The 11,175-nt window shown below is 30.4% G+C and overlaps 1 protein-coding gene across 3 annotated transcripts in view; it reads left to right on the plus strand.

The window, feature by feature from the left end:
* Positions 1-8,825, plus strand: part of LOC108747783 (solute carrier family 25 member 36-A) — a 23,477-nt gene extending 14,652 nt beyond the window's left edge. Inside the window, exons 4-7 of one of the 3 annotated variants that reach the window (XR_001939265.1) lie at positions 1,145-1,263; positions 6,304-6,523; positions 7,938-8,396; positions 8,446-8,825. Coding sequence is in view for 1 of the 3 variants with exons in the window: in XM_018485552.1 (XP_018341054.1) it covers positions 1,145-1,263; positions 6,304-6,523; positions 7,938-8,218 (620 nt within the window). In the remaining 2 variants the exon portion in view is untranslated. Of the gene's footprint in view, positions 1-1,144; positions 1,264-6,303; positions 6,524-7,937 lie in introns of all 3 variants that reach the window. The other 2 variants (XR_001939264.1, XM_018485552.1) reach the window with 2 other exon arrangements.
* The last annotated feature ends 2,350 nt before the right edge of the window (positions 8,826-11,175 follow it).

Consider the following 11,175-nt stretch of genomic DNA (forward strand, 5'->3'; position numbering starts at 1 on the left):
CTTTTAAACGTCATATTTAAACGTCACGCGTATTATACATCGTAATTTTATAATTATAATTTTCATGCCGCATTTAGCCTGAAATGTTTAAAGATTCTCATATTTTTTTATGTATTTGTTTAATCTGTTAAAGTCGTTTAATATATTTATATTTAATATGTTGCTAATACATTGTGGAGATTAATATGCATACTTTGATTATGTATGCAGCATGACATTGCAACAAAATTTGTATGAGACAGTTTATTTTTAAATATAACGATAAATAGCAATTTACCTTATTGAAGGAAAACAAATTTCTAAGAAAATGTCCTTTGATTTTTCTTTTCGCTTTTGAATGATCTTTCTGTCACGCGCGAAATCATTTCTTCGAATTTACGCGAAAAATGTATATAAAATTGCGTAATGACAATTACACGATCGATGTTTGTTATTTTGAATTTTTACTTCTTTTAAATCGGTTTTTTTTTTTTCAAACTCCTAATAATCGTCGAAGATAATTCCGAAGTTTCGCATCAAGTGGAACTTCAGGTAACGCTAAAAGTAAATAAGACATAAATAAGACACCGCGTGCTATAAATTGCGCACTAAACGACGCGTATTCTTGGTTACATAATCCACGTGCATTATCCACATATCCTCGGCACACTGTGGCATAAGTAATACGATCTTCTGCCGATCTTTCGGAATACTGGATCAAGGAACTAATAAATCAATTCTATGCATATATTATTAGTATAATTAAATGTAAATGATATTATATGTATGTAAAAGATAATTAAGGAAAAGAGTTTACTCTCATTTCTCAATACTATACAAGATTCTTAAACCTTAATAAAGATTTTAGTATCATATTAGAGAAAGAAAAATTAAAACTGATGTCTACATATTATCTAATTAAAGATGGTTTCAGCATACTGATTAAACATTAAAAGTAGAAAAATTTTATACTAAATTTTTATTTTCTGTTAGGTAGATTAATCAAGTAAATTTATTTTTTGTGAAATATTTATCGAGTAGCAATATTTGTAATAAATTGCCGTTCTAATCAAATTAACGTTATAAAAATAAGAAAAAATACTGCGATAATTTATTCACAAAACACTGAACACCGGATTCAATAAACGGTCGTTCACTTTTGCAGGTTTCACCGCGTGTACATTGACAAATCCGATTTGGTTCATAAAAACCAGACTACAGCTGGACCACCGGTCACAAAAAGTCACAGCGATAGAATGCATGCGGAGGATATATCGACAATCGGTAAGACATTAAATATTATTTTTTATCGTGATTTGCAATTCGAAAGACTCGATGAAATTGCCATGTCGTGACCTACGGTATTAAATTTTACAAATTTAACTCTTATATTTGCAAATTTCTTAATTCTTAAATTGACAATTGTCGATTCTCTCTATAGAGCTTTCTAAAATTAAAATAATTGTTATTGCGTAAAAAAAAACACAATGAAACCATAATCATGTTGAGATGAAAGGCCAGTGAAATAAATGAAGTAATTTTTGTATTATTTAAATAATTTATGCACATTATATTATTAACATTCTATCTTTTTGTAAGATTTTTTTAACTTGTAATATTTTATCGTGGAAATCGTAATAATGAATATATTTTTTTATTTGAAGATGACATTTGCTGTTATATATTGGAAATCAAACAATTATATAACATTAAATATAAGATGTGTATATACGCATCTTTCTTAGAACATTGTAAAGCGTTTCGTCATAGGATTTACTTATTTTGTAACAACTGTTAATTCCTATATTAGTTTCCTTCTAAAGATAATTCTACAGATAATTCTACTATACTAACACTACTAACAATGAGTAAAATAAGGTACATTGTGTACCATAAACGTAATATTATCATAGATATAGATTGCGCGCATTCGCTGATCTTAACATCTGTGCTCCATTAGAAAGACAATGCGATATATTGAGCATCTCTCTTTAAGATATTTTTTTAGATATTTTTGAGAGAGAGAGAGAGAGAGAGAAACTACTTTCTAAACCGATAATGACAGCTTCATAGGAATACAGCTTATGCTTATCATGTCTATGCACAGTGTACGTGTATTATGAAATTTCCATTTAACTTAAACGTTAAACCGTTAAAAAATGCTGCGGTTATCTCTAAATAATAACTAAAAAATATATTTAACCTTGAAACGATACACTTATTTTCAGCACCTCCTAGAGCGGCACACATAGGTCTCATTTATGTCTGACCCAATTTTGAAACAAAATCTGTAAAAATTTACACATGTTCTTTAAGGTTTTTACTAAATTATTCTGCTATGTAGACAATGCAAAAAATTTGAAAGTTACTTACGTAGATATATGAGAAATAAAAACTGTTAGAAATGTCTTGGACACGAATGATCTATGTGTGCGGTTGAAAGATTAAATATAATAGTTTTATGTAAGATAAAAGTTTTAAGTATCTGAAGTCTATCCCCACCTTCTATATTTAGAAAACAGTTCGAAATTATGAAAAATCACAAAATACCTGTTCAATCATTTTGAGAAATTCCAACTCCCTTAAAAAAGTAATTCCCCGAAATATATTCTGTTTTTCATAATTTTCAACTGTTTCCAAAATGTAGGAGGTGGAAGCAGACTTTATAGTGTGTTTCCACCTCCTACATTTTGGAAACAAATAGACACCCTGTCTATTTATTTGATGACATGTTTTATTACTTACTAAAATGAAAATACTAAAAATCAAAGTGACATTACAAAAAAATATATGATTTTTATTTAACAATTAATATTTTTATACATAAAGATAAATTCATTAACAAATATCAAATCTTTTGTGTGTACTTTCTTTCTTGGTATTCTACAGTCTGGATTTCTTCCGAATCAATAACTGCTTGCTTAAGTTTTCTCCTTTCGTAAAAATTAGAAGATTTTTGTTGATAGTTTCTGAGATTATAAGTTTATTGATCGTTACTAGATTATCGTTGAAATTACATAACACTGTTTAAGGAAATATTTACATCGTGATAACGAATTGGGGAAAATCTAAAATAATCAAGGGATTTCCTGCAGAATATCAACGATGATGTCACAATGGCATTGATGAGTATTTATTGAACGTTAGTTGCGGCCAAGATTATTTTCTCAGTTGGCGCAACGATAGGTACTTATATTGGAACAAAGTAGCTTTATCAGATATAGAACTGATGTAATTAATTATTCTTCAATATCTTAAATGTAGATATTGAAGTTATACGAAGTTTTTTTCGTATTAAAGAAATTTTAGTTCAAAATTCTCTCTCTCTCTCTCTCTCTCTCTCTCTCGCTCTTCCATAAGATATATTTTAAGAAATTATTACTTGAATAAATTTATCACTTGGCTGCAATATATATAAGAATATATTGTAAGCTTCGTGAATGTTTGCAATCAGTAGAATTCTGTTTAATCACTTTAATGGGGATACTACATAAGAATTCTATAATTAACCGTGGAAAAAACAATTTTCTAAGAAGGCTATTATAAAGGAAAAATTATATTTAACTCATTTCGAGAGAGAGAGAGGGGGGGGAGGGAGAGAGAAAGGAGGGAAGGATTACATGAAAGTAAAATTTCTTATATTTAACCTAATATAAGATAATGAATTAGTTTGTTGAAATTATTTTTTGTAAAAAATAATGACTTTTATTGAAAAGAAATATTTGCTTTCAACGTATGGATAAATTGTTCGCTTGTTTCATCCTACGGACATGTGTCAAATTGAATGTGTTTACTTGAAGATAGCGACTGCATCATTTATATGCGTGTACTAAAAATGCGTTCGACACGTCGGAATCGGGCCAGCTTCAAAACTGGCGCCATGAATAGTACGTCTACAAATAGTATATCCAAGTAAAAATATCTTGGAAAATTCCACTGTGTGAACCATGCTCATGTAATAAATAAATCTGTATATCCTGTTATTATTTTGTATATCATTATGTGAATTCATGAAAATTGAAAATACAAATTGACATAGATGTACAATGAACAGTTTTACATAAATATCTTTATATACAATTGAAGTTATAATGATTAAAAATACAGAAGATAATTAATTATGGTGGAAGTCGACATAAAACTTACTTTTATACGAAAACATATATACGAATATTATTAGATAAATGAAAAATGAACACTCAAAAATTTACTAACATATTAATAAATTATAGTGATAATAAATAATAAATAATAAATAATTTACATGCTGTACGATTTGGATTTTAAGTTGAATTAATAAGATGATTATTAGCTGGTTATATTAATAGGTTTCTCTATTATCATCGAATATCACTTTATCTGTTTATATTTAATACATATCTATTATCAGTCATGCACACCTCTGAATCGCTAAATTGCGAGTACATAGCATCTTAAATATTTTTAGCTTTCTCTTATCACAGAACATTCGATTTAATATTATCTTTACCGAGCATGCAGATATCACATGTTCTCTTTTTTAAAACCCTTACATCCAGACTTTAATATATCATTGATAAGAGATGCTATATATCGTTTTTTATTGTAATGATATTATTTTATTATTCAAAGATATGATTTCTATATTGTATATAATTTTACGATATTATTAATAATTAATCAATACCAATATGTACAGTAATATAATGAACATATAATTGTGTCATACTTTTTTATTTAATATACATAATCTTATTAATTGTTAATAGTAAATTAGCTATTAAATTTTTTTTATTTAATAATTTAATATTTTGTGTTATTATTTAAAAATTTACATATAGCTATATACAGGGTGCGTCACCAAAATCCGGACAAATTTCAATTTAAATTTTCCGCTATATTGTGTCTCCGCCAGAGGTTGTTGTTGGCGTCCGAGAAAATCTGATGCTTCTAAACAGTCATATTCTCAAAATGGCTGCGATGTTGAAACCAAGTGCGGAGTATAATCGAAGAGCCGCGATCATCGAAGGCCTTCGCGCTGGACGCTTAGCAACGGAAATAATTCGGTTCTTTGGATACCCGAGATCAACCGTTTATGACATTGTGGTAAAATATACGGCTTTAAAACAGTCCAACGAAGATTCCAGAATGCCAGCGAGGAAGAGTCACTCGAAAGAACGCACCGCGAGGACCCTCGCAGTCGTTGAAAGGGCTCAAGCACTGATTTCAGATGATCCAGGGCAATCGTTGCGAAAATTAGCATCGATTGTTGATGTAAGCGAACCAACAATGCGTCGAATTGCCGAGGAGAACCTTCGATACAAATCGTACACATTAAAGATGCGACAGATGCTCTCTGAAGCTGCCAGGACAAGCCGAGTTGCTCGCTGCAATCTGCTATTATGTTCTTTGAAAAACGAAGCATCGGGACGAATCAGGTTCTTCTCTAACGAAAAAATTTTTACTGTTGATGTCAAAATCAACCGATGGCTCGCCTACAACCCCGAGGATATCCCTGTTGTTGCCAGAACGGAATTTCCGACCAATGTTCACGTGCTAGGTATTGTGTCCAGTAAGGGTGATGTCATGTCACCATATTTCTTTAAAGAAGGAGAAACTGTCACAAAAGAAGTGTATTTGCGTGTACTGATGGATGTAGTGAAGCCGTGGATGGAAACTGTGGCATCCGGAAGGCCATATGTTTTTCAGCAGGACGATGCACCGGCTCATACGAGTCATTTGATTCAAAATTGACTCTCAGACAATTGATATGTTTTGGTCCAAGGAATTCTGGCCTCCCAACAGCCCAGATTTAAATCCCTTGGACTACTATGTATGGAGCTTAGTTGAAAGGGTCACAAACAAGTCTCAGCATCCCAATGTGACGTCATTAAGGACTGCTATTAAGGCAGCATTCGTCGGCATGGATAGCGCTACATTACAGCGTGCGTGCGAACGCTTCAGACCGAGAATAGAGGCCGTCATTCAAGCTAATGGGGAATATATCGAATAATTGTGCTCTATAGGAATCCCCCAAGTGCTATGTAAAAGGATTTTTTGTAATATTTAATTTTTCATTAAAAATATTTTGCTTAAAAAAATTGTTTAATTTGTCCGGATTTTGGTGACGCACTCTGTATATAATAAACTATCTTTTATGTATTTTTATTTTTTTTCAATATGGAACTAAAACAAAAGTAGTATAATCTTGAAATTATTATTATAGATTAATATTCTTATTACACAATTTTGAAATTTGAGAAAATATCGCATTTACAACATTGAAATAAATCAGATTCAGGATATGATTCATAATATTTATGTATTTTTTTTATCTTCTTACAGGGTATCCTGGGATTCTACAAAGGTATCGTGGCATCCTACATAGGCATAAGTGAAACTGTGATACACTTTGTGATATATGAAGCTGTGAAGGCATGGCTAGCTACACATAGATCGCGTGCTTCTCAAACAGATGACAGGAAAACGTTCCGTGACTTCATCGAATTTATGGCTGCAGGCTCATTTTCAAAAACGATAGCGTCAACTATTGCCTACCCTCATGGTAATATTATAAACTATTTTATGGAACATACGGATTTATGGAACGCTCAGTTAAACTTAACTAATCATTTCTTAAACGAAACAAATCTGTAGAATCCTTTTACCAGTTACTACAATTTATAAGTTTTAACGACTATAATTTACTTAACTCTTTTTGTACTTAAGTTAGTTACAATATTTGCGATATGTTAGATTGATTTTAATGAAAATTTACATCAATAATTAAAAATGTTTAGCTCTGTACAACTCACTATTAAGAGAACATGTTACATTAAGAATATCATTAGTCATTGATTATTTAGAACTGTAGATGAAAAAAATATTTAAAAAATTATCTTTACGTTTACAACAATATAATCTAAAGATTGCGCTATCAAAATACAATTTTTTAGAATTACTAGGTAACACCTTTTTGTTTTTAGTAAAATTATTTAATTTAGTAATAGTTGATTTGAACTGATATATGCTTAACGCATTCACCGCCAAGTATATTTTACGATACTTTAGCTAACTTTCTGTTTATATTTTTAAATGAAAAAATTAAATTATTTTCTCAAAAAATTAAATTTATAATATTGAACGTAGTATTGAGTATAAAAATATAAGATGTAATGTATTTATTTGACGATCGTTAGTAAATAACAAAGCATAAATAGAAAACTCAATGTTGGTAACTGTCATAGTCGATGGCAATGAATAATGTATTAACAGAGCATGTGATTAAAAATTGTTCTATAATATTCTGATTTTATTGATGAGTAGTAGATTTCTTTCTCTACTATTACTTTGCGAAGATTCTCCGAGGTCTAAAGATAACACCAGCTATATTTGCAACGCGTGCCAGACACTCGGTGTGTAATTACGCGTTATATCTATCTACAAATATTTGTGGCATTCTGGTTGTTTGAATAAATAATATCGGATCTGTATTATACTGCACTTATTTCGAAACTGTTCTGCAAATCAACATTATCATACACAGATCGCGTGCGTCTTTTCGTAGAAAAACAAATTACATGAAATCGGAGCATTTCTATTCAGAGAAAACTGCGTCATCACATATCAAGTTATTTTCCGATCGTTACGATAATATAAAATCAATTTTATGATTATATATTTTTGATGCACTTTAGTTTGTTCTAATCTTATTTAAATATCATTAAAACCATATTATAGAAATTACTGGCCCAAAAATACACAGAATTCTTATATACAGATTTTTTCAATGTTATAATAATTAAAATTTCAATCTGAGGGATCCCTAAATGAAAGTTATTTGTCTGAGATTGTGATTTAAAAATGAATACATTTATGTAGATAGAAGAATATTCTCCATCTTCAATAATAATTTTATGATAGACGTAGGAGGTCCGATCAAAGATGAAAATACAATTTATATTCTTTTTCCTATTTAGAAGTCGCAAGAACCCGGTTGCGGGAAGAAGGTAGCAAATATCGCACATTCTGGCAAACCTTGAATACTGTATGGACGGAAGAGGGCACAAGGGGTCTCTATCGAGGCCTTGGCACTCAGCTGATTCGGCAGATTCCGAACACCGCTATTATAATGGCAACATATGAAGCGGTAGTATATGTACTGACCCGACACTTCCGGCCGGTTACGGTGGCGACATCCAGCACTGATGTGACATCGGAATTCTACAACGAGGCTAAAGCGAAGAGAGAACTGGCCTAGGGTTTGCTTACGGCCCCCGAGTAAAGGGCCACCTATCAACCATTTCCCTTTCTCCAGTAGGCGAATACTGCACATATTCAGGGCAGCATCCTAAGATCTAATCGCACATCTAGGCACATCGAGAGCAGCTGGAAACGCGTTCGATGCCCTAATCATTGCTCCAGGGGTACTCAAAAAGGTACCAGCTCTTTGGTCGCACTGTGCTCTAAAAGTATAGCAAAAAGTAGTCCTTCCTCCTTTCAGATAGCATGTACATATCCAGACACGGACCCGCTGTATCTCGCAGGGAGAGAAAAGGGGAATTGAGGAAAGCAGATTTTATTTAGCGTCGGATAGACAAAGGCTGAGACTTCGCTTCTCGTTCGCGAAAATGTGTACGTGAATATCACAAAAAGTGGGCTTGTATTGTGTTATAAAATTTGTTTAAGGCAAATTAGTCTCTGCTCCAGAAACAAAACTCACTTTGAATCCAAAACGTGTGAGGCTCATTATAATAGTCATTGTAGACTTTAGTCTCTGAGTTTTGATTCTGATACTGTTTTTTGTTCCACGATTTACAATTTTTCTTTTTATCTCGCTCCTTTTTTCACTTTTTGTTCACAGACAAAATTAAAAGGAAAATGAAAAACGTAAAATTAGACTTTGGAAAAAGATTGTATTTGTAACTTTACAATGCTCCATAAAAGAGCGGCAAATTTAATATGTATAGCAACTTTTGAATTTGTAAATTATGTAAAGCATGATGATTTGATTTTCTATTTGCTTCAAGTGAAATATTTGTGCTAAAAATTCTTTTAACTGATTTTGGTCGTAAATATAATATATTGAAGATCCACTTCTCTTAAAAGTTTCAACATTTCTATCTTAGGATTCTAGTAAAACTCATATGTTGTAAAATTGTGATAAATATTTCAATATATATTAAATTTTACGAACAAATTTTTTTGCTTTATGTTGTATCACAAAATTTTGAACAGCAGTATATTGAAAATTATAAACTTTTACTTATTTTGATATTAGCATATCCAAGAAACGTTACCCCACAAATAATACATTTGAAAAATTATTAAATTATGACTGAATGATCTATGTTTATGATTCTTATAAGTTTTTTTTATATATTTGTTATGTCAACATTCTATTATATTTGAATTTATGTATGAGGCAATTTTCAAAAATTTCCGGAATCAGTACAATATTTACAGTATGTATATTTGAATTTTAATTCTGCACAAATTTGAGAAACATTAATTGTGTTGTCGCAAGCATATGATGACGGAGCAATAAAAACAATTTCAAAACAACTGAAAGGAGTGTTTTTGTTGCTGACATCATCTAGAATGCGCCAATTTAGGTTTTTTTTTCGCAAACTGATTCTTGGAAATACTTTTAGTAGTTTTGCAAAACTGCATAATTATACAGAAAAAGCAGAAAATTTTTGTTGAAGAAAATGTTATATTCTAATACAAAATTTTCTTTTATAGATAATGTAACGTAAATGATTGTATTTTGTATTTCAGAAAAATGAAAAAATTCCAGAAATTTTTAAAAATACTTCTATACTTTATAAAGTTTTATAATATGTTTTCCAATAAATTCAATTTCACTTTATTATAACGACAATTTCTGTTCGATATATATTCTTTGTTTTACCATAATTTTACTGTATTTTTTTTTGTATTCAGCAACTTTCCCCGCCGATATTTTGCGACAAATTGCAACTAATTCTTAATGAACCAATATATGTTTGAACTTATTCTTAGAGACAAAGTATCAATGGGCGCATTCAATCCGAACAAAGCGGTTGGCCTGCTCGTCGAGCGATTTAATGTGGTTGGATCTATAAGTAACAACCAACCCTTCATTTATTTGGCGAACAGGCCACTTTGCCGACTTGAACGCGCCTAATATTAATATTAGAATACCTGTCAAAGGACTAGCGTGTATTAGACTGTTCTGATAGATTCCACTTTATTTATATAGAAAGATATCGCGACATTGTGTACATATCGAACTTGTAGGCTCTAACTGTGTACATGTACGAGCGTTCATACATTGAATTAGTCATAACATCGCATGATCTTTAGCAAGAAAAAAAGTATTACGAGAATATGAAATTATCGTCAATACACTTAGTATATATCTCTTACGGATCTGTTATCAGACTTATCAGACACGTGAAATAGTTAACAACTTATCCTTATTGGTATTTTAAACTATCCTTGAACACACGTATCTATTTTTGTGGGAAGGTACTAAAGAAACGTTTGTAAATTAAAAGTTTGTCGACATTAAAATTTTTACAGAGTTTGTTTTATGAATGAAACAATTCCTTTCCTTTTCTTTTCTTTTCTTTTCTTTTCAAACAACTGTATAATTTGTTCGAAAAATAATTCTACTTAGTTATAAAATAATTTTATCCAGTTTTTGTTTAATAATCTTTAATTTTTTTAATGAAAGCATAATAAAATGTTATAATATTAATTTAAAATGTTTGAATATTTTATTATAATATCTTTATTTTTCAAATGCGTGCCATTTTATTAAATTTTTATTAATTACCAGTCACAATATAATATTATGTACTTTTGTTTCTACAAAATAGCTATGTAATTTTCTGAAGTTAATAAAGTTATATACAAGGCGTTTCGCTTAGATGTTTAATAAAAAGAATTATAAAATCAATTCTGAATTTGTCACAATTTACAGTGACATGTATTCTTCCAAGTACAAAAACTCAAAAAAATTTCAGAGGTTTTTTGACACCTATTTTCTGTTGATTAGTTCCCTCTTTATATATTACCCATATTTCTTTTGTTATACGTCTAAGCATCCTGTATATTAACATTTTATATCAACGTTCTAGAATTAAATTTTATATTCGATACGTTTCGCACAGTTTTATGGTGTTCAAAAAAATTTATATTATACATTTATTGTTTTCTAAAACCATAGTC

The sequence above is a fragment of the Trachymyrmex septentrionalis genome, unplaced genomic scaffold, assembly GCF_001594115.1.
Source record: "Trachymyrmex septentrionalis isolate Tsep2-gDNA-1 unplaced genomic scaffold, Tsep1.0 scaffold20, whole genome shotgun sequence".
Taxonomy (NCBI): domain Eukaryota; kingdom Metazoa; phylum Arthropoda; class Insecta; order Hymenoptera; family Formicidae; genus Trachymyrmex; species Trachymyrmex septentrionalis.